General features: G+C 41.8%; 1 protein-coding gene across 5 annotated transcripts; it reads right to left on the minus strand.

Annotated features, from left to right (window-relative positions):
• Positions 1-1605: 1605 nt before the first annotated feature.
• Positions 1606-18902, minus strand: med25 (mediator complex subunit 25; the record flags this gene model as incomplete). Of its 5 annotated transcripts, XM_079177242.1 has the most annotated exons (20): positions 1606-2180; positions 3460-3580; positions 3708-3878; positions 4745-4816; positions 5045-5155; positions 8098-8274; positions 8855-8962; positions 9041-9098; positions 9188-9273; positions 11757-11852; positions 13544-13800; positions 13944-14019; positions 14158-14282; positions 14841-14997; positions 15160-15280; positions 16621-16719; positions 16842-16966; positions 17100-17145; positions 17241-17376; positions 18781-18902. In XM_079177242.1, 19 exons carry the CDS (start codon positions 17363-17365, stop codon positions 2077-2079), a joined length of 2235 nt encoding a protein of 744 aa, XP_079033368.1. In that variant the 3' UTR covers positions 1606-2076. The 5 variants fall into 5 exon arrangements, with proteins under 5 accessions (XP_079033368.1, XP_079033367.1, XP_079033366.1 ...); XM_079177241.1 differs by lacking the exon at positions 18781-18902 and having other exon boundaries at positions 5045-5152; positions 17241-17386; XM_079177240.1 differs by lacking the exon at positions 18781-18902 and having other exon boundaries at positions 17241-17386.
• Between the last annotated feature and the right edge of the window lie 5538 nt (positions 18903-24440).

Below are 24440 nucleotides of genomic sequence, written 5' to 3' on the forward strand. Positions count from 1 at the left end.
TGAGACCCCCTCTGGATCCCCCAGTAGAAGACAGAGGACATGGATAGGGAGGACACGGGCTACATTGCCTAAGCAGCTAATAGCCACGGTGACCCAAATCCTGACTAGCCAAATAGAGGGGAACTCTCGTAATTTCAATCTCATAATCCTCATTAATTTCATGGCTCATACATTATTTCCAATGAGGCAACATCTTAAGTTATCTTTCTTAATGAAACGAATCACAGGTCCACGTGGTGTGGCCTCTCCACAGAAACCGGTGGTGGTGTCAGAGGTTGACATTTAAGCCACACGTGAAGCTCTCAACCGTTTATTTCTTTACTTGTAATGTTATATCAAACTCATTATTTCAATGAACGAATAAAATATGGAAACACCGCACACAACTTCAGTATCACCATGTCATACTAGCACCATGAACCACGGTGAGGAAATATAGTGGACCTAACTGGAGGCAGACTTTTCCTTGAAGAGCGTCATATAAAAAGCATCAAATTAATGTAGCGTATATGAATCTAGGAAGGTCTAAAGGGTAAGACATCCAAAATATTGCTATTTTTATGTCATTCGTTACGTTTTTTTTTTATTATTTGGGGAATGTTTGTCAAACGCCCATCGTGACTGTATGTCAGTTTAGTCACCATTTTATTTACCACTACAGTTCATCACATGGACCTGTGAACATTTTCGCTGTTAATAAAAGAGACACTGAAAAACTTATGAGCTCAGACAGGCGCTAATAGCTCGATAGGGAGATGGCGGCGGATAGATGGAGAGTGAGAGAGAGAGAGGAAGATAAAGTGAAGCTAAGCCGGGGCTCCGAGGGCCGGCCAGTGATTAAGGGATGGGAGGGATGAACACCAGCCACTGAGGAACTAGTGTCTATCTGTGTGAGTCCATGTGAAAGCGGGGCTGAGGAAAAGCTCAGAAACAAGAACCCACTGTCGCGGTATCTTAGCAACCGTCTCTGTCTCCCAGGTGACAGGGACTGACATCACTTCCTGTTGGGGAGTGTGTGTATCTGTGTGTACACAGTGTCCAAGTGTTAGAAAAGAAAAAAAAAGCCAATGCAAGTGTCATGAACGCATTTGTGTGAGGCTGAGCGAAGTTCACGTGCGTTTCTGTTCCCCGTGAACAAACGGCTCGCCAGCTTCGGCTCCTGCACACATCAGTCACCATCTGATACAGGACAGGATAGTGTTTGATGGTGTGCAGGATTTAACTTGCATGCATTGTGTGTGCACGCGAAAGCAGACTGTGGGCATATATGTGGAGTCTGTGCCATGCGCGCATGCGGTCAGCCTGATTGTACGTTATGCCAAAGGAAACATGGCCAACTGATGCCATCTGGTAGGACTACTTGGCACGAGGGGACTCTCTATGGTTCCACGGCATATTGGAGTAGTTAAAATTAACACTGTGACACTATTTGGCAGAAAAATACCCTGAACTATCTATTACTGTGTCTATTTCAGTCACTCTCTCCCCCTAACATTCACACAGGGGGGAGGCAGGACTGTGGAGACTCTGGCTGGACATCACAAGCTCAAATGCATGCATCAACAGCAAAACCTCTTCAAAATGAAGACGACTTCTTCAATGATGTACAGTCCATCATTTTATTGTGTCCTAATAAAATGAATTCATCAATAATAAAACAAGAAACAACAAAAAAAAAGGTAAAATCTCAATTAAAAAAGGAAAAAATCACAATATTTCTAATTTCAGAGATAAAATTTGAAACAAAAAAAACCATAGAAAAGTAAAGTTTCCAGAATCATAAAATAATTGACTGTTTCCACTGGTTTGGCTTCATCCAGTGAGTAGCATGGAGGATTAGCGTGCCGTCGGTTTGACCACGTACATGAAAAACTAATGCTCGCATTGTCTGCCCCCAATTAACTTCAGCGGCTCAGTCCCGTAAAAAAAAAAGAAATCCAAAAAAATCATGATTTGTTCCTTAATTATGTTGAACATTTGTAGCAATAAAGCAACAGAGCGGATGCATGTGTCCAAACTGGCAAATGGCTGCTGCGATACAACAGAAAATCCAGTTCCTGACTCCACAAAGCGCGGTCAGATAAGGTCCATGAGGATTTCATCGTCCATGACACTGGAGACCTGAGTCATCCCCGGCTGAGGTACCGCGCCTCGCTGACCTCCAGACATCAGCATCTGACCTGCAAACAGGTTTGGGACGTTTGGGAGGAGAGAGGAGAGAGATTTAAGTTAGGGATCCTCTGTATTATTTCAGAATTGATACTTTCTATAGGGAATACTTTATAGTATTGAGTACTTATAAGTGTTATCCTGAAAAGGAATACTTTGCCCACGAAACAACAGTTTGTATATCAATCACGAATGGATAAATGAGACTCGGATCATACAGCAGAAGTTGTGATTGTTATGTGTTGAGTTTGTAAATGTATGTTTTGATAATAGTTTTGCTGTTGTTAAGCGCCACCCCCATTTACTTTAATTCAACTCACTGTGGAAGCAAGTTTCCTTATAGAATTCAAGGTAACACAGGGTGAGTTATTCCATTAATTAAACATATAATAAGTACAATTAAATCTTTTTTGTTTGAATGACAATTGGAGTTTAAAGTCACGTTTTGCCTCTAACATCTGGATAATTATCTACATTACTACACACCGCTTTACAAATGATACCACACTTTTTTCAAGCATGTTTTTTTCTCCCATGCTGCCTTCTGTTTTCAATCACTTACTAGGAATGTCAACTTAGAGGCACCTGAGATTTGATTGACATAGGTAAACATCGAGGTCTTTACTGTTTAGTGATTTTAAAGGTTTACATCGTGCATAAATGTATTTTGAATTGTTTTTTGAGGAAATGCGGAGCAAGTCACCTGTCAAAATACGAAGGGCCAACCAATGACTGATAAAGGGCCCAATGTGCACTCACTGGCTGTAACTCATCTTCAGTGCAAAAAAAACCCCATAGTCTGGCCCCCAAAGGATACTCATCTTTTAGCAATGGATATCTTGAGTTGGAGCATCAAATCAATACATATATGCACCAGAAGTTCTCTAAACCGTTTAAATCAATGTGCACAAAAAAGAAGTAAGTTTGACAATTATAGTTTGGGCAGCGTGCACACTTGGATGAAATAGCTAACTCAAGCTAGCCTGCAAGTTGATTTTTATTAGACACAGATGGCTGCATGTGAAATCGGATACAAAAAAAATACTATAATAAAGAACCGTATGCTGTCTGTAGTAATGTAACATTGGCATGAAGTGTAGTAAATGGGATGAAAATAACTAGAATAACTCTAGTAACGTGAGTTTTTCGAAGTTGCTTTTAAATACTTTTGGATATCAACCTGATCACCCTTCAAAAAGTACATTTTCAGACCTATACCCTAAAATGTCACGTCCAATTGGCTCATATGTTTCTGAACTCTTTCCACCATTGTGGAGGGTGCTTGCTGACCTCCCAAGGGCTGCCTCCACTGGCTCTGCATTTGAGCCCCCCCTCCTGGTGCCGGATGGACCAATTGCTGCCCTAAACCCTGGTGAGACATCATGCCTGACATGTGAGACACCCCACCCTGCTGCAAGGACACAAGAGACAGAGGAGACACGTTAACCTCTACAAAAATCTCAGACTTGCAGAAGAGCAGTTACTATATGAGACATTGACTCCAGGCAAATTCACTCGGCCATTTGTTGCACTCTTACTGGCTGCTGTTGACTGAGGAGAAGACTGCGAAGCTGTGGATTGGCTCCTGGGTTTGAGAGGCGGAGTATGGGACCCTGGGGCTGGGCTTGTCCGCTTTGTGCGACCTGGTTGGGTGGAGCTCCGCCGACCGACGGCTGTTGATTGGCTGGTCCGGCTGCTCTCATCGTCATCTACAGGACAGTTTAAGATGTCGTACATTACATTCTTGTCATATAAGAAAACCAGTTATGAGATACTTATTAAAAAAAAGAAAAGAAAAATACAACATCCAGATTCCGAGTTTAAAACGTCCTGTAGATTTCAGTTACTAATTACTGGTCCAAAATGCGTCCTTTTTAAGAGTGATTATCACAAAACTCCTTGCATATGTTAATAATTCTTTGGTGGTTTCATATGGAACACAGGAGTGTCTACCACCTTAAGGCTGGTGACGTTATTGTCTACGATGTTTTAGATGACAATAATGCAGCCTTGGAGGATAAACAGGAACAGTTATAGAAGGAGGAAGTAAACCATCATGTTTGGAACAGGTCTACCCGTGCGGTTAGTTTTGAGCTCGTCACCTCAAATATACAAATGTGTGCATGCATGCATGTTATCAATGACATAAGCTACAAGAGAGAACATTCAACAGAGACCGGTAAAGTCAACACATGCTGATAGGAAATTAAATGTCCTGGTGCTGAGCAGTGGGATGAAGTAACAGTGTGTGAGTGTTTCCGATGAAAAAACAGGATGTCCACAAAGACTGGAATTGAGTTTAACATAATTCAAAATAAACAGAAAAGCAGCCTACTCTTCATTAATGGTTATTTCTGACACTATCATAAAAACAAGGGCAGATAAAGGTAATTGTGTTGGAAAATGTGCATTGTACTGATAAATACAGTGTGTGCTAATCTATGTTGTTCAATGAAACTTGTCATTTGGATACCTATAACTGAATGATGATATAATACTTTAAAGCCCTTCAAAGTACCCGTGGACACTTTGAGCACATGTTGCTTGTATGGTTAGAGGCTACCGAAGGTCTCACCATATTGTTCTGCCTCTGCTGCTCCTCCATCATAGAGACCTGACTAACAGGGGGCATGCCCACCACCACAGACTGGACACAGGACAGATCAGAGAGAGGGAGGGAGGAAGGGGGGGGGGAAAGAGTGGTGGAAGTGTGGGAAAAAAAAAAAAAAAAAGGAGGACAGTGGAGGAGAGGGTTACCAGAAAGGCATGCAGAGATCAGCGAGGGCAGTAAAGGCGTCAACACCAGGCAGCGTGAAAGGGAAACTGGTATGTGGAAACTCAGGCAGACATGCCGGCATCGAGTGGGTTCATTTACCTGCTGCTGGACGTTGCCATGTGAGACCGGAATGGGGCCAGGGGCCCTGTTGAGGAAGTTCTGATTGGGGGCGACCTGAACAGGCTGCATCGGCCCCACACCGCCCAACTGCTGCGTAGAAACGGACAGAAAGTGAAACCGCAGAAAGTTGATTTTTCCAACGTACCATCATCACCTTTATTTATTGACTCAGTATGCACACGCCTCACGCTCTCCTCTGCTTCACGTCTTTACTCGTTAACACCTTAAAGTTGCCCAGCAGTACAAACACCTTGTTTCGGTTGTTGAGGTTAAGGACTGAAGGTGACTGAGGCGGAACGCTTTGGTCAAGAGCACCACAACAGTGAAAGTAGTGGAGAGCATCAAGGTCACTGTAATCAGTGTATACATCCACTAACAAGCTATTTCGGTGTAAATTGTTGCTCTTACTGCACATGTTTGCTTGAAAAAGAGATTTTGATCTCAATGACACTGTTTAGATAAAGCATTAAATACATAAATGCTCACAAGCCCGTAAGTACATTAACAGCTTTACTAATCACAGTAATTCTTCTTTCTCATACTGGTCCCAAAGACATTCCTTCTTAAAGCTAAGTGTGTGTGACTGGGGACAAAATCTGTTTATCTTGTTTAAGCAACATGGTTTACACATGTAATGGGTGTTCAACAACCTTGTTTGGCTGAAGCAAAATAGTCACTTTGTTCACGAGCGTGCAGACGAAAGAGAAACGTACCATGATACACTGGTGGAGACTTAAACTTAAAGTACCACCTGGTGAGGTGTTTGCCGCTTCAGGTTTCACAGTTTAAAACAAACTAAAGCTTGATGACTAAAGCCGTTTATTTATTGACTCAGTCTGGAGTGGAAATAACAGTCAAATACAATATCCATCCTGAGTCGAACGCAGAGGAAGGAGAAAGGAAGCAACCTGTTGCTTTACCCACCAACAGATTCTGCAAACACACCTGCCAGGTAGGTCCTGATCATTTAGGAATATCTCCCAACACTCTAAAGATATACTGAGCCCATTGCACATTTCATTTGCTCAATTCTGTATTAAAATTGCAATATGGAGACTGCTAACTGCTTAGAAAGGCAACATTTGAAACAGGCAGCACTTAGCTGCGCTATGCAGGTGCTGTGGTGGTGTGTGTGTGTGTGTGTGTGTGTGTGTGTGTGTGTGTGTGTGTGTGTGTGTGTGTGTGTGTGTGTGTGTGTGTGTGTGTGTGTTTCTACACTTAGGGAGAGACGAGGAAGACTGAGGGGCGTTTCATCCCTCCTTTAAGCACTAATTATTAACTACAGAGTCAGGAAAAAAAAAATCGCAATAGAAAAACACCTCCACCCATCCATCTTACTGAATCTGAGCAAATCACCCGGGGATTTCGCTAATGCACGGTGTGTTATCCGACCAACAATAACAGCTTTAGGTCTTTTAAAGGAACTAACAAAACTAAACTCCTTCCCTCTTCTCCTGTGTATGATATATCTTCTGTCTTTAACCCAGTAACCTGTAAAATCCTGCTTCACTTTTCAGGGAGAAATATAAAATGTTATCTTGCTGTAAACAGAACAAACTGGCTCCTGAAGAATGCCACTCCAGCGCTTTGCACAGAGAAACCTGCGCTTACCGGTCCAACTGGAAATTTTAATTACATTAAGATTGCTGTAGCCACTCCCTATTAGCAATGCAGCACTGAATATGTGATGAAAACAATATTCATTACAATTGCATGTCTTCTGCCTCCTCCAAAGGCCCTGATGCTGAGGCACACACACGGCTTCAAGTAACATATAAGGCTGAAGCACTTAAACGAAGACATAAAATTAGTAGGGTGAGTAAACAAGCACCATCACCGTTGATGAGAGCAGACTGCGAGGACAAAATGTAATCTAACTCATGTAAACCAAGACGGCCAGCCTCATTTTTAAATGGAGACTTGCTGCTTCTCTGTGACTGGATGCTGCATTGTTTCATCCCTCCTCACTGGATGCAATAAGCTGGAGTGGAGCCCTGTGATAGAAAAGACAGCTAATCCAGAAGACACATTTTAAAATCACCCCGTCTGCTGGGATGACGATGAGCAGAGAGGGAAAGGGAAATCTCCATGTCATGTGGACAAGGCAGCAACATTTGTAACCTGTAATGAACTACGGAGACAAGAAGTGGTCTACCTTTAGCAGCGAGGCTGGGATGAGGAGCCTTGCCTCCTTTCCTTATCCTGTCCCTAAAGACTGGCACACACACACACACCACTGCCACTCCATCGCCTCTCCTAGCGCATCTCATTTCATGTTAACATCTGGGCTGCCTAAAGTTAAAAAAACATTACATCTACCCCAGTTGTGCTTTGTTTAAAGCCGAATCGACATCGTTCTACATCGACAAACTAGAGCAGAGGACGGAGCAACCAGTGAGCGTATATTCAGTTTTAATGACAATATGGAAAGTGTCTCATACTACAGTAACTGTGTCATGTAGTGTTTCACTGCATGATAATTATATTTATTAAAAACAATTACAAATGTAAGCTTTCAGATGGTTTTAGGTGCTGTAATAACAGTTGTATTCAACTATACAGGTGTCCTTAATAAAGAATAAACACTATAGACACTGTGCACTGTTGCTCAAAATGCATGTTAACACAGTGCATAAACAATAACCTCTACAATAAACACTGCACAGTGTTAAAGAGACAATTCTATTTGAACCAATTCAAAATAGAGAATGCATGCTGTATGTATTGCGCCTACATTACCCTCACTTAAGCAGAGACAATGAGGTGGGAGAGCAACAGGAATGTAGCTAACGCTAGCCCCATTAGCCTTGGCTAGAGCGAGAGACGCTGCTGTGAAGATAGTGGACGCGCTAAATGAAATGTCAATAACGATGCACCTTAATGCCGTAAACAATGCACCTCAACTCCCCGGTGCTCCTCAATAATGCCTCCTCGTTATCACCTCCTTTTGGCCTCCCCCACTTCACACTGAAGCCTTCCTCTCTTCCCACCAGCCCCACCGCCTCCTCCTCCTCCCGGATATCACCACTCACCGCTCTGTGCTGCTGGACCTGCTTGTGGTTGGTGATGACTTGCCGGATGCCGTTGACGAAGCCGCTCTGGTCGTTGGGGATGAGGCCCATGAATATTCTCTTCTTGGACGAGTAGAGCAGCATCAGCACCCGCACTTCACAGGGCGACGTAGTGTGAGGGAAGTGGACGCAGCCGGCCTGCAGGGAGGGTCAAAGGGCAGATTAAGACCGTGACATGGGACACTGACAGAATTATGGGACGTGCTCGGGGACATAACGTACTCCTGAGCTCCTTTGCCCAATCAAAACATATCAGTTTTATAAATTGGATGCAAATGGTATTAACTTAACTCATGCTGTGGATTCACTGGGCCGTAAATCACATTCAGGCAAAGAGGCAGAGCTCAGCTGGACTGAATACTATTAATGCCTCCGCTATCCCTCAGCGGTATTACTTCATTAACAACGCACCACACTGACATGCTAGCTTTCTGGAACTGAATCTAAACGACTCAAAAGGGTTTTTGACTGAATTGATGGCAGAGCATGTTTAAAATCACCTGACTAAATGTATGGCCTGGAACCCCCTCTACAGTCTTTCACACAACACTGCAACACAGCTTCATGTTCAGGCCAACTACTGGACAGAGGTGGGACCTGCACTCAGCTGCCACTCATGGAAAATGTATTGAGGTACACTGAATGATGGATAAGATTGGGGACATGGAGGGAACACACATCATTTTAATCTCAGGAAATAGAGTGCTTGAAGACTCACGAAGCCATTGGCCATAATGCGGTACAAGCCTTTCAGCGACTCCACGTCTTTGTTGGTGAAGAGAAACTGAACCATTCGAGAGTTCCTGAAGAGGTGACCTAAGGTGGTCTACAAAGACAGGACTTAGTTATGCATCATTTATAAACAACACTTTCACAAACTAAAAAAAAAAAAAAGTGGTCTCACCAATAATTGCTGTGGAATCAGTTGCATGATGAGCTTCTGTGGCCACTGGTCTGTGTTTCTGTTTAGAGACAAAATAGCAGCGGTAAACTGTGTGCACAAATCAATCACCCTTTAGATACAGTCCATAGGGTTTGATTGGCTACTCACAGATTCTCCCCTTGGTTAACATGCACTTGACATGGCAGAGAACGTGTTAGTTTGGTGGTTGAATCCATGGAAGAGGCTTTAGGCTTCTGCAGGAAAGGGGGGGGGCAGTGAGGAGTGACACAAAGAGAAGAGGAAAGTTAGACCGTGAGCCAGAAGAACACCTGGAGGAGCACAATGCAAACAACTTAAAACCACACATGATAACAGGTCAGTCATCTTTTAAATCCTGCCTTTAGACCAAACCTAAGTTTAAAAAAAAGAAAAATGTAAAAGCTGTCAGAGCCAACACTATAAAATAATTGAAAATGAAGCATAAATCCTGATTGTGTTTCATTTTTAAAAAAACACTGAGTTTGTTCTGCTTTAAAAAGGTTCTGCCAGTGGTTTCCCTACAGGTGGCAGTATGGGGCCCCTCTCAGGTTGATAGTAGACAAGTGGCTCAAGGAAACGCATTACTGCAGGTACCTTTAACACATTTAAACGAGCATGGATTGCTGTTGTGACCCATTGATTACACTTGTGGTGAGCTAAGGATTGCCTCCTTTCTGTCTCTTTCTGGAGATGCTTTGGAAATAAACAGCTGCTGGGGACACGAGGGAAGACCCAGGACATGCTGGGGGATTACATCTTCCAGAGGCCCTTGGAGAAGTTGGAGAATATTGTTGAGGAAAAGAACATGTGGTGCGCTGCCACTGTGACCCCAATCAGGACAAGCAATTCAAAAAATGGACGGATGGATGGTCTTTTAAAGATCTGCAGATAACCCGTTCCTTAGTAAAACGTCAGGAATGGAAGACATAAAGAACTACTTTCTAAGTGCATCGATGCTGCAATCCCACTGGGAAAACCGCCAACGCGCTTCATCTTCAGAGCATCAATGAAGGATCAATGATCAATCAATCACATATTAGTCAGGCCTACTGTAGTCCCTGTGCTGTCCATTGCAAATGTATTGTGCTGAGTTTTCTCTGCAGACAAATGGGTTATCTATTTCAGGGCTCGCTAAAGCAGGAGTGAACGGGAGGCTGGAATGTGTACAGTAACAAAACAATCATCTTCAAAACACATCTACCTAAATTAGTGGCAGATTAAAGAAATCATGTGAGCAGAACCATTTGGGAAATTCAACGAACATTTTAAACAAATGAAGCCTTGAAATTGAGCCAAAACGGCAGAACCATATTGATAACCCTGTACTCAGAGCAAGATCCAGCCATTTCTTCAAACGAGTTTTAGTGTCTGTAAGTGAAATTCTCCTCAACATTACAGATTACTCCACAGCAGAATCACTTACAGGGCTGAAAGCCTAATGAGTGAACTGGACGAGGAAGTAGCAGATTAAGAGCAATGCTTCGTGCTGCTGATCTGCACACTCGGGTTGCTTGTATCTTGCGCATGCTCACAGGCTAGATTTAGAGTTTCCTGAGCTTCCCACTCTCCTTCCTGTCCATTTAACTGACTTAGATAATTTTGACAAACACAACAGGGAGAATGAGACTATAGTCGATAGAGGCGATTGATCCGAGTCTGTCCACAAACGCAAACATTCGAAGGCCTCGTGAGTGTCGCATAAAAGCCATTAACATCCATTTTCCTGCCTCAGCAACTGCAAACTACATTGATTTGACCTTGAGCTAACGCACTAGTAGTGAGGCGGTAAAATAATGTGCAATTAATCACACTGTACGATAATCAATGAGCGGTTATTATTAAGACTCACACGGTGATGCTCACAGTATGTTGGCAAGGCAATGACTCCCAACTCCAGTTCTCACAGCTGGGATATCAGGCCACAAAGTTAACTGAAACAACAGTTCACTCATTCTTTTCTTACTCAGAGTTGAACTATTAAATCAATAGCACTCTCATATCTGTTAGATAAATATAAAAAAGGGAGCCAGCAGCCTGTTAGCTTAAAAATAAATCGAAACAGCTAGCCTGGCTCTGTTGAAAGGTAATAAAATGCACCTACCAGGAGCTCTCACCAGCTCACTAATTAAAACATTGTATCTCGTGATGTTGTCACAGTGAGCTGGCCAGGCAACCAGCTAAGACTCTGGAAGGTTACTGCACCTGGCCAAGAAAAGACTCCTGCACATAATCCCCCATAAACCCACAAGTTGTTGTTTTTACAAATTAAAATTAGAAAAAAAAAAAAAAAAAAAACATTTCTTTTAAAGTGTACAAAAATGTTAATTTTGTACATTAAACAAAAAGAGATGCATGTTTGTAAAATGTGTGAACTTTAGAGGTGCTGGTGGGGGGATTTTGTTGGGTTTCCATTGTGCCTGCTGACCTAAACTAACCGGCTGCAGCTTCGTATTTACAGTACAGACCTGAGAGCGCTTTCAATCTCTCTCTCAGCAAGACGGCAAATAAACACAGTTTCCGAAATGTAGAACTATTCCTTTAACTGACTTCTGTCCACTTGAACTGGAGGACTAAGCTTTGAGTTTTAACCCTACTAACCATTTAATGTTCAGTTGTCCGTACTATAAGTGACTGAAGTGCTTTATTTCACAGATTTACTTTCAGGGCATCCAAAATCAGACCTTTCACAAGGTATTACCTCTTGCCACTCCAGGACACCGGTCCATGCTACAATCTTATTGGCTTGCTGCTGTCCAATTGTATTTGTATTGCCTGGAGCTCCAGATACACCAGGCTGTCAAGAAAACAGAAAGGGAGGGGGGGGGGGGGGGGGGGTTACATGTAGTGTACCAGTACAGTTTGATCCCTTTACCAGTTAGAATTACAGGTGTACTTGTCAATTTAAATGAAACAAAGACACTGACTGTAGACTAAACAGATGACTTTCATAAAGTGATTAATACAAAGCATGTCATCCTTTACAGCCGATTCATGTGGGACATCATTAAATAATAGATTTTGCAAATTTTAGACAAGAAAGATTATTGAAATTGGAAAACAGAGAAGAAAAAAAACAACACTGACTGTACCCAAAATGATTTTCTAGGGAAAAAAGGGAACATGTTCTGGTTTTGATCTGATAGTAGTACTAACATTTAAAATTCATTTTGATATTAGACAGAGTGTTAGTCTGCAAACTCAGCTCGAGGCTGCTGGCAGTACAGCATCACAGACTTAAGTCGTGGGTCTCTGATATCTAACATGAGCAGGGCCACTTACATTTGAACATATTAATATGATTTAAACATTGATAGTGTTTACGAGGGGCTGAGAATACCAAATCAAGTCTTCAGCCAAGTGCTTTGAGTTACTTGAACAGAATGTTGGCTGTGATTCACTCGCAGCAAACATTATGAAATACAATTCAATACAAGGTTTACAGCAAACATTTCACATGTAAGGCTCCAGTCACCAATCAGTGGCCAGCAGGGCTGTCCTGAATAGTTTGAAGCTTCATTCAGAACGTTGACATACAAATCTAAATCAACATTTAGAAAAAAAAATGTTTTCGCGTTTCTATTAATTCTGTTTAAAGCCAGTATTTCTGCACAGCTGCAAATAAAGATTAGGATAAACTAATATTACAGTATTTGTAGAACTAGATTCTAGTTGTGATTACACAGGATTGTTTCTGACTAGTGTGATTCAAACAGTTCCAATAACTCAATAAAGTCAAAATGTATTGAAAAAAGATAATTCACAATATGTTTTTACTTATATAGTTAATATGTAATATGTGGCTTCACTTTTTTGTATTTTATGTGGTCTATTAATTTGACTTGTCACAGTTCAGACAGTACGTTGTTATCTACTCTGTCTTTATATTTAAGTTGTTTTACTTTATCCGACCCTGGTCTCCAGACTCAGCACACCCCTTTTACACTGACAAAAGCAAACAATTATTTTGAAATTTCAACACGGTGTCATTTGATGGAGCTGGAGTAAAATATTTAGAGCAAGACTAGCTGAATATGTGCATAATCTAATTTTAATTTACAGTGCAAGAGATGCATCAAAACCTTGGTTGGGATTTTAAACTGCAACTATAAGACCTCCTTAAGACAATTAGTATTACTGTTAAAATGTCAGAGTGCAGTAAAGAGATACCACAGTTCTCCGATAGCTCTTTTCCACTACAGGAACTTATTGGCCCGTAATCTGGGGCTTCGCCTGACCTGAATCCATTGTGTTTTCATTGTGTTTTACAAACAGAATCGCGTCTTAAATTGGTTAAATATGTTTCTATTAAATATGAAGCTACAGCCAGCAGCCAGTTAGCTTAGCTTAGCTTAGCACAGAGACTGGAAGCAGGGTGAAACAGTTAGTCTGGCTCTGTCCATGGTTACAGGTTTTTAAGATCATGTAGCGGAAAACATCCATAAAAAACAACAAGAAAACTGATGGTATGGGTATCGTATAACTTACCATATTGGGCTGTGCTGAAGGCACTGTGGGCTGATTCACAGTGGGTTGCTGCTGAGGAGGTATCTGCGGCTGCTGATTTGGTACTGGCTGTACTGGGGGTGGGACTGGCTGATTGGGAGGAACTTGTTGCTGTGGCATCATGGGCTGTGTTGATGTAGTGACTGTTGCAATGCTGGGCTGATTGAGCTTCACGCCAGCGACCGATGGGATGGTTGGCTGACTGGTAAACGGAGGACCCTGGTTGACCATTCCCGGGACTGGAGGAGGCAGCGGGAACAAAACATGTTTAACAAAAAACGACACAGTCACACATACAGTATGCAGACAGAAACACCACAACTAAAAGCTTGGCAAACATTAATTGTTCACAAAAGGCCCACAGAGTCCACTGGTAACTCACAGCGACTCTTCTGGTTGTTGGCTGCCTCCACAGCCATCTGTGCAGCCACCTGAGCAGCAGTCATTGGGGCTGTTACCTGTCAGCAAGCAGATTAAAAGGAAGACAATGCTGGGTACAAAGTTTTAGGGAAGGAACATAAACACCACTGTCTGAAACTGAGCCAAAAGCAGGCGGCAGGAATTAGCCTTACGCTGTGTGGCTGCTTGCCCATTACCTGATAAGGGTGGGTTGGGTTCATGGGTGGAGGGGGTTGTGAAGATCCACCAAGAGGCTGATTGACAGGCAGTGGCTGAGGAGGGAGGACAGGTTTGAGCGGCCCAGGTCCTCCACCTGAGGAAACTGGAGACAGACAGTGGGATGAGCTTAAGAGTTTTTACACAGTTCTGAGATGTAAACTTAAGAATGCTCCCAATGTGGGAGTAAAAAGGTGCTTTGCTAAATGTGACGGATAAGACAAATTTACCAAGGAATTCCTGCCTGCTCACAGAAAGGTGTAGGAGTAACCTTTAGGAATAGCTCAAGTCTTTAATTAAAACTGCTGAAGCTACCACCAACTAAAGAATGACTTTACATGAACAATCACATCATCTTCTGCTGTAGTTAACACACATGAGAACAACTAGTAAATTACAACCATATTAGTCGGGATGATATTACAGGAGACAGGTCAAAATGAAATAATCAAAACCAGACTGGAGGTCGGAGGAAAGTCTGCTACCTCAGAGAAAATGCATAATTAAAAAGGCAAATTTAGTACCACACTGAAAAGCACAGACATAAAAGATGCATGGACGGAGATAACAAACAACATTAATGCGAGCTCTTTTATCAGGGGCATTTCGTTGGGATGAATAAAGATGGCCCCCACACAAACGCGTGTTCAATGTGGTTTCTCACCAGGAAGCGAGATGCCTCTGACTAGGACCATGTGGAAGGGGTCCTGACTGTAGTCTGGATGGGGTTCAACCGCACCTCCTACCGGAGACGCCCGCTCAAACAAAGACCGTAGAGCAGGTAGTTTCCGAGGAGCCACCACAGAGAAGTGAATTCCTCTCTAAGAAATATGAAAATGAAATGTATTCAATGTCCATCATGCTTTTTACCTAATAAAATAAAGTAAATCAAATACCACTGATACTACCCCATTCATAGAACTACTATTCATATTTGTTCTACACAACGAAGAACCTGATGGAGACAATATAAGTGGACTCACATCTCTGATGATTTTGACCAAGTTGTCTGCTGTGCAGCCGGTGTAGCTGACACTCTCCACAGCAGGAAGCAGGTATGGAGGAGAGTTACAAAGAAGCACACACACCTTATGGGTTTGACCTCTGGGTTCGGCGAATGTAGGAAACAGAAAGCAAAAACATTTTGTGAGTGATTTCTTTCAAACTTGAATTCAATGTTGGGATTTGGAGGATATTTTCATGGCCTTTAAACAACATCATCAGAGCAACGACAGGTAAAACACTCTGTTGTGGTGGTTGCCACTTAGAGGAGGATGTGCTTGCATTTTTTCATGGTTTCAAACAGAGAGGCAAAATAAATGACTACAATTTTGTCCATGAACAAGGTTCCGTTACCTTGATCGCTCACACAGAGTTTACTACTTTGTAAAACATGACTCCCTGTGGAGCCCTATGAATGATTTGCAGCTCAGGCTTCACCCAGATTCAGCTTCTCCTCCCAGGAGAATTTAGTAAACACATAAATCTCAGTAATAGAGGTTGTCCAGGGGTTTAAAGTGGGCCACAATAAGATCAAACAACTTTTGATCTGAAATATTCATCAGCTACTTATCCAGTTTACTATTAAATATGGCACAGATTATTATGTTTATTCTGCATGCATCCAATTTCCTTTAGGAAAGAAGGTTATAAGCTCTGAGTAAGGGACATCAGTAAAGACTCCCCGTTAGATCAGACAGTGGTACTGGACTCGCACGAAAGAAAAGGTATAAGGACATTGTGTGTGTTTTCAGTTACATTTGACTTAATCCTGTTCATATTATCCTGGAGAACCCCCTTTCCCTTATTATGTAGTGGTTTATATCCAACAAGCATGACAGTGGATCCATAACTTTTGACTGACACTATTCATCCATATAAAACATATACCAACATTCACTAATCATGATATAAGGAAAAGAATATATTGACAAAAGGCGTAGGGACTTCCAAAGAGTGTGCAGCCCTTCCTGGATACTCCCCTTTGGGTCAACAAACAAGTGGAGAAAAGGTAATCCCGTGCTACCCTTGACACAACTTGCATCAGAGCGGGAGAGGTTCAGCCATTGGTTAACTGTATTTGATTGACATAACACCAGAAGCTTTGAACGAAATCCCAATAGTGGAAACCCCCGAAGAACCTAGTAAAGGGAGGTAACAGGACGGGCTAAAGCAGGAATCACTAGTGTGTGTATATAAGCCAGTGTAGTGTGTGTATCAATCAGTTCTGTACTCTGCACATTACAGGCTCATTTCTTTGTAATAAAGAAAGTCATGCAGAGAAAGAGACTCTTCCATGCTGTAATATATTAAGTGTTAAACACATTTTAATAGAGCAGTGCTTAGTAATGATTCTTTCATCGGTGGGCACAGATTGTACTTTGAAAATGTGTAGACTGTTCCACGGAATTAGTGAGCAGTGTGAACCAAAAAGGCCGCCTTACATTTGCTCTCTCATCTTCTTAAAGTCATCAAAGAGCTGCAAGGCCACAGAGAGTCCCTCAGCAATTAGACTACAGCTTTCTGCTCCACCTCCCATGAACCTGTGTGGAAAAACAGGGTAACGTTGAAGATTTACTAAATCATTTATGATAAAATAAAGCAATGTGAAACAGCCACAAGTGTCAACTTTGTAATAATCAAGTAAGTGATTTGAACGACTTACTGGATGCTGTCGATCCACGACACAAACTCAAAGGCAGAGCTAGTTGGTGCGTGACACTGGACATATGACTCGGGTGCACAGTCTACTGTGTTGAACACCACGAGACCGTACTGCGTCCCTCCATACTAGAAGGACAAAAGAAACACAACAATATTTATATTAGCAATATTAACAGACGCTTTTCTAAGATTTACCTTCTGAAACCATTGACAAAGAAGAGGACTAAAATATTTTTAAAATATTAGGTGAAACACTCACATCTCCACCAAAATCTGTTTCTGCTGGGGGCCCTCCATTGAAATATCTATGGTAAATAAAATAAAAAGTAAAACAGATGCATTTATGACAACATGAATGAAGGAATACCTTAGCAAAGGAGGAGTGTCTTAATGCTCTTACTCAATGGCTGGCAGTATGTAATTTTTCCTTAGAGATTCAAAGTAAGGTCCAAGATTTGCCGTCCCTTCAATGACAAATACCACATCAGCCACCTGGTTGGTCGCAGGCTTAGTGGACGGCTCCATGAGTGCCGGACCTGCAACCATGAAGAGAGGACAGATTGAACATGTTTGACGAAGTCTAATTGAGAAACCTCCACAGTATAGCTGAACATCTTTTATTAGGGCTTTTCCACTGCAGGGAATTTACCTGCGTATCAACCGTAAGCACTAGGGACTGCGTTTATTCTAATGCAATAATTACATTTAAACTAGTGCAATAATTACATTTATTCTAGTGCAATAATTACATTTATTCTAATTAAATAATTACATCTATTCTAATTAAATAATTACATTTATTCTAGTGCAATAATTACATTCATACTAATGCAGAAATGATATTCATACTATTGCAATAATTGCATTTATACTAGTGTAATAATTACATTTATTCTAGTGCAATAATTACATTCATACTAATGCAGAAATGATATTCATACTATTGCATTAATTGCATTTATACTAGTGTAATAATTACATTTATTCTATTGCAATAATTACATTCATACTAATGCAGAAATGATATTCATACTATTGCAATAATTGCATTCATACTAGTGTAATAATTACATTTATTCTAGAGCACGAAATACATTTATTCTAGTTGACAATGATATTGCATTTATTTATTTTACTTATTATTATGGAACTTGTTGTTTTTTGTGGTGTTTTTCACTGTGCCTTTTTTATTTCGTTGTATGCTGTCATGACAATAAAGCCTTTCTAGAAGAGGTGAGGTTGTATTAAAATAAGCTCTGACTTTGCATCAAAGTTAGCTGAACCCACGAGAGAAAGTGATACGTAGCTACCGTTACTGTGGCTAACATGGTAACGTTAATCCAACCAAATCCACCGCAAAAACTAATCATCTCAGAGGTTAGAGCGTCTTTTTTCCGGTGCTGTCAAGAGAAAAAGCGCTGTTGACCTCACTGTAGTAAACGGAGGAGAAGCTTGTTTTGTGTCTGCCTATAATAAACTTTATATATTAGACACCGGGTGGAGACTGAACGTTGCTGGAGAGTGTTGTGCTCTCATCATCGTCCTACTTGCTCCAACATAACGGCTGTCAGACTGAGCGGTGACAGGCTCACTATACAGAGTATGAAGGAAGTATCCTCCGCTTGGTGCTCTTGGTGAAACAATGTGAAACTAAATGCATAGTAGTCCATTTATAGATGGCAAAAGGCAAAGAGGCGAACGCAATTGCTAGCCCATCATACACCGGCTGGGAGGGTGGCGATAACAAGATACTGTTGTCATAGAAACATTAAAAACAAAGCGCACGAGCTCTCTGTGAGCTCTTTTCTGCATGAAGAAGACGCTCTATGAACACAGGCCCGTTGGTGGGCAGGTAATTGTCAGTGAGCGATTGTAAGCTAAACATTTTAACTAAAGCCTTAACTTGCACGCCATCTAGCTAGAAAGTGGTGTGGACTGACCTGGTGGTTTGCGGCTGCCAGTCGAATCGTAAAATCACTCAGCCAAACTCAAATATAACGTTAAACAAGTTTGAAATTAGCTCCCACTACACAGGATGCTAACATGAGCCATTTGTTGTATTTTTGGCGGAAGTGACAAAATTACAACCCGCCCACAAAATGTGACGAAACGGTTTTCTTCTTCGTCTTTTCTTTTTGTGCACACAAAACGTTCTGTGGCGGGCTGCTGCCTCCCACAGTTAACGTCCCTGAACCAATCTGGATGTATTCTATAAATGTTGTTGTTTTTTGTTGTTGTATTGAAAACAATCTTTTTCTTATGTTTGTCATGTCACCAATTTCAAGTAAGTGAAATTGGTGACTAAACCTTCACTGCTTTATCAGCAGGCATTGTAAAGCCATGCTATAACACAAGAAGCCATGGTGCAGAGATCTGAGTGCAGTGATCCACTCTCTTAGGACTTGTTGTCTGATAAACTTGTCTGATTTAATTTTTAGAGGGTCCTGTAAAGACATTTAACAGTCAAGTCAAATATAATAAAAGCTTTTCTACCTTTTTTTGTATTATAATTTTTTGAACAGTTCAAATAAATTCAATTCAATTTCAAATGAATGTGCAGCCCGACTGTACCTAATTCAGATGAAGGCATTGCCTGACAATGGGCCCCAGTGCACAGACATGCAAAAGGCCCCACAATTCTCCTACATACAAGCAAGTATGCTTTATAGTTGTATAGCCTTTCTTTGTGGTTATTTTGTCTCTCTTTGTAATTGCTTTTTGTCTCTTTATAGTCATTTTGTGTGTCTTTGGGGTCACTTTGTTGTTGTTTTGATCTTTTTGTATTCATTATTTGTCTGTATATGTTTTGCCCCTTTTTGTAGTCCTTTTTCTGTCTCTTAGTAGTCGTTATGTTTATTTGTGGGCATTTTGAGTCTTTTCCTGTGCCTGTCTCTTTGAGTGACATGTTGTAGGTGAAGTTCAACGGATACCTATATCCTTTAGCTAAATGGGTATAGCTTTCTATCTTGTGCATCCAGGGAATTTAAATGCATTCTATTTCTGTGGCTGCATATATTGAGCTAGCTGCTAATGCTCCTATACTACAAAACAAAGGAACCTAATAGATGCTCTCATTTAGAGTAAATGAAGCTTGGAGGCAGGAGGTCATCTCTGAATGATATCTTGTCTCCTCACTCTTTTAAAGTGCTCTGCTTGGCAGAGAGGTCAGCTGTTATCACATCTGCATTGTAATCTAATGGCCATCTTCAGATAGACAGAGCCAAGGACCTTTTTTAAAGGTTAAAACTGAGAATATTCGCAAGACTTATAATATCCAGACAGGCAAAGAACTAGCCCTACACAATTAGCCACTGACTTAAACAGAGTACACTTACAGAGACATGATCATCAGTGTTGCTCATGTTAAGATTTGTCTCATAGAACAAACATGTTTGATTTGACGAGCAGCCAGTATTGGTCCGATACTCAGTCTGGTGGGGACAGATTTTAATCATATACACGGAACACGTTCCTGACATTATGTGGACAGCGCAGAATTGATGCTGCTGAAAGACCTGCCAAACCACAGCCCTCTCTGATTATTGACCTTCAGCATGCTTCCAGTGAGCACATAGAAAATGAGGTGACATTTGAAACATGGACCATTCAAGGATCAGCCCATTCTGGATATATCCCCGGGAACACATTTCAGTTTGGCAGGGGCCATGAGAAAATAATGCAAGATGTCTTCACATTTAAAAAAAAGGAAATGTAACCTAGAATATTTTCTTCTTTGAAGCTTGAATCAGAGCTCTCTGCAAGAACACCAGTGGTTTCTAAGTGCTGTTGAACCAGATCTCCAGAAGATGTCAGCAAATATCTACAGTAAGAAGCCTGGTCTTTATCAGAGAGGCAAAGTTACAGATAGTAACTTAGGGCCTTGGTATGTAAACAGTATGTATATATTTAGACTGAGTAAAGTTACATAAAAGCTCAAGGGACAATAGTTCTGATGGACTGTAGTTTCTCTCCTTAGAAAATGTACCTTCTAACCATTATCTTAATGATATCTAAATGGACCTAAAATGTTGCTGATTTGCTACTTGAAACACTGAACCTGGCTGTCAGGTTGAGATGGTGTGCGTGTGTTCCCTATCATAGCTTTTCCATTCAAGCTCTTCTCCTCAGCACCCATCCCCTCCAACTCCTCAGCGCTGAAAATAGAAACAGAGCGTAATGACTACAGCAGCAATCAGCATGCTAACCTGCTGTCAGATCAGCACAATGCACCAGCGACTAACCTGTATAGTAACATTCCGGCACTGTTTCTGTGGGTCCAACAATAGCATATCGCCCCCTGTGGCATTGCCAGCGAGTCAGCTCAGCACAGCGTTGAGCAAAGGGCTTCAGACCTCATCAAACTCAAAACCTCCAACAGAAACAATGCTCCTTATCACTTTAACCCAAATTCTAGGGAGGGCAAGAAATTGTGGGCTCAAGCGGCTTTTTTATCCAGGTCGTCGGTAAACATGGCCTGAGAAAGGTTTCTCTTCGGGAAGGTTTATGCCCACAGAGCTTTTTTGTTCTGACTGAGCTTCGTGGCCAAAATCAAACTGACAGAATGGTTCGTGAATATTTGTATGTGTGTGTGATGTGTATGCGTAGGCACCCTTGAAGCTTTATGCTGCTCTGAGGAATATACAGTGTGTCTCGCTGCTTTGAACTTCAACACACACAGTGTCAGCAGTTGCCAAGCAATTACAGAAGGCCGGCTCTCTGGAAGTGCCTTTTGGAAAACCAGACAATGTTTTTTCTTTTTGCATTTTGTTTGTTCTTTTGTTGCTCAGAGAATGACATAATAAAATATGAATGAGAAATATGGTCGCTGCGAGGTCCAGGTGGTGTGGTAAAGACAATCCGTCTCCTGACCATGGTACCCAGCTGGGACGCTGAGGGCCAGATGGTCTGCCCACAACAGGTAATCACAGCCAGCATGCTGATACACTGACATCCACACAAATGGGGTTACCAGAAGAACCCAGAGTGTTTGGGCTGTGTGATAGTACCCTCCCCTGCCAGTCACTGGGGCTCTTCAATCCAGTCTGGCACCGGTGCTGTACAGTAGCAGGCTTGAGTAATGAACAGGGCCTCAAATATGGATTTTAACTTCCATTCCTAATTTGAGGCCGTGACAGCAGAGGTTAAATGTCAAAGGATGTTTCACAGAAGTTTCTGTTTGTTAGGTGAATCTCATTAAGTTCATTCATGAAAGCAATTTACAGAGAAGGTCAGCTCCTGGGGACCAACTCCTGTATTAAAACACTGCTCCCCTGCAGAGGCACGCTACTTTAATACTCCTACTGGTTGTGGTTTCCACTTGCATGCGCTTATTGAATTCATTATTTTGAAAGGTTTCGGGGATTATTTATAGTGTTTGAAAAAAAATGTTAAAAACTGTATACGTGGCATAATAAGTGCTCTTATAAAAAGGTCGGAGTCCCTTTGCGCAGCGCTTTTTTAGATGAGAAAACAAAAGTTTGGAGTTTCAGTCACGAAAGGTTTTCACAATGTGTAGGTGGTGCAGGTAATGTCATAGAAGTGAATTTAAAACATCTTGCATAGATGTACATTTAGAGGGCAGATGTCAAGACAATTGTAACACCAAAGTATCACCCAAAGCTATTGCATTTCTGATGCAAGGGAAATCATAATGACTATAGAGTCTAATCAGATATATTAGCAATAAGAGCTAATGCATTGCTGTCAGCTTACTTTAAATAAATCCCTCCAGTGTGATACAAACAGCTCGAGTGCACACACCTCCCCCAGTCTCTAACTTGCTCCCCCTCCCTCTCTGCCTCTTTCAGCTCACTGAACTGAGTGAAATGTCTTTCCGACTAAATGATTTTTTTTCTGCACGGTGGGAACGTTGCCATGGAGACAGCAGCCCCCCCCCCCCCCCCCCCCCCCCCCCAGCCCCTCCTTCCACTTTTCTCTCAAAAGTCTACAGCGTTAACTGGTGCGTCGTCACGTGTGTATGTGCACGTGTGTGTTTGTGTGTTTTGCTCTTCTTGAACTGTTAACAGTCAGTATGCTGCCGGTGCCCCGTGATGAGTGTGTCTATATACAGAGCTATCCTCCTCCACCTCCTGTCTCCACTTCCACACACATCCTGTATGTAGCTATACCCTTCTCTTCTCCAGGTTTTCCCATTTGTGTCCTCCTCCTCCTCCTCCACTCTGGCATTCTCTCGCCCTTCATCCTCCTTCATTTGTTTAATCCTCTCCTACTCCTCCTTCCCTGTCATTCCCCTGCACATCTGAGCTCGGTCTTCCTCCTCCCTCTGCTGAAGTGCTGGAGCTGCAGGTCACTATTAGTTTGCGTCTTTGCTTTAACGAGAGATAACAGCCACATGACAAATATGAGTTTTTTAAAAATAAAAGGAGACAGTGGAGAAATCGGTATAGGCCAGATTGAGCAAAGCACACAGGGCAGGCAGCAGTGCTCCATTTTGCATTTAGGCAAAATGCGGCCACAATAAAGAATTCATGACGAAGTGGCTGAATAATTACACACGACTTAATGCATAGCAGAAAGTCAAAGAGCTTAGTGCTAAAAAAAAAAAAGTTGTGTTCAGGCTGCTTCTGTCCAGGTACAGTGTCTTACCTCTCATGCCTGAGTCAAATATAGACTGTGTACATCGGAAATGCCCAGGGCCCTGCATAATATAAATATAGCACACTGCCTGGGATGTGTGACAGTAGCTTCACCACCTCTCCTGCCTACCCACCCAGTGGATGAAAAGAAGTCAGAAACACGACGCCGGATGATACATATCATTTATTTCCATGATCATTGCTTCAGCCACACTGTTACTTACACATTCACCGATATCCTGCGACCTGGCACAGCTGTCCCGACGGAAACAATCGCCCTGACTGAACCCCTCATTCAAATTCTCAGCCTTAACCAATAAAAAAGTAAACCTCTTGAATAAATTAAATATATAAAAAACAATTGAAGATCAAAAAGAATACCAATTCAAGAAAGTTAAATACAGCATAAACAATTTTTCATCATCGTTGTTTTTGACCACAGAGATAAACAATTGCTGGGTCTCCATTTAGTCGTCATTAGTAGTATTAGTATCAAGTTCATTGTCAGATTTTGCTTAAAGCATCACTTATATAATTTTTCATTGCATCAAGTTGACATCATTCATGTTAATATAAGCATGCAAACATGTTTCCCCATGACCATTCAGAACTGCACTAACACGACAAGACAGCGAGAGAGAATAGAGAGGACGGAAGGGGGGTGTCGTACACAGAAAGAAAGAGGGCAAGATGGAGGGATGTGAGATAGCAGAGGGAGCAATAGAAAAAAGAAGAGAGAGAAATGGATAGGTGGGGGGGGAGGTAGAGTGTGGGGGGGGGTTGCTGTAGGACAAAACGAGAGAATGAGTAATCAGACAGTAATTAGACAGAAAGAGAGGGAGGGGAGAGAGAATAAGGGAATGTGCAGGTTCCACTATGAGTTTTGTAATCTATCACCAGGCAGTAACACAAGGACTAAATAGGGTAGACACCAGCAGAGAGAGAGAGAAAAAGGCTGGGAAAGAGAGAATTATGGGCCCTTGAGACCAATGGATCAATACCAT

This window comes from Pholis gunnellus, assembly GCF_910591455.1.
Source record: "Pholis gunnellus genome assembly, chromosome: 17".
In the NCBI taxonomy this organism is placed as follows: Eukaryota; Metazoa; Chordata; class Actinopteri; order Perciformes; family Pholidae; genus Pholis; species Pholis gunnellus.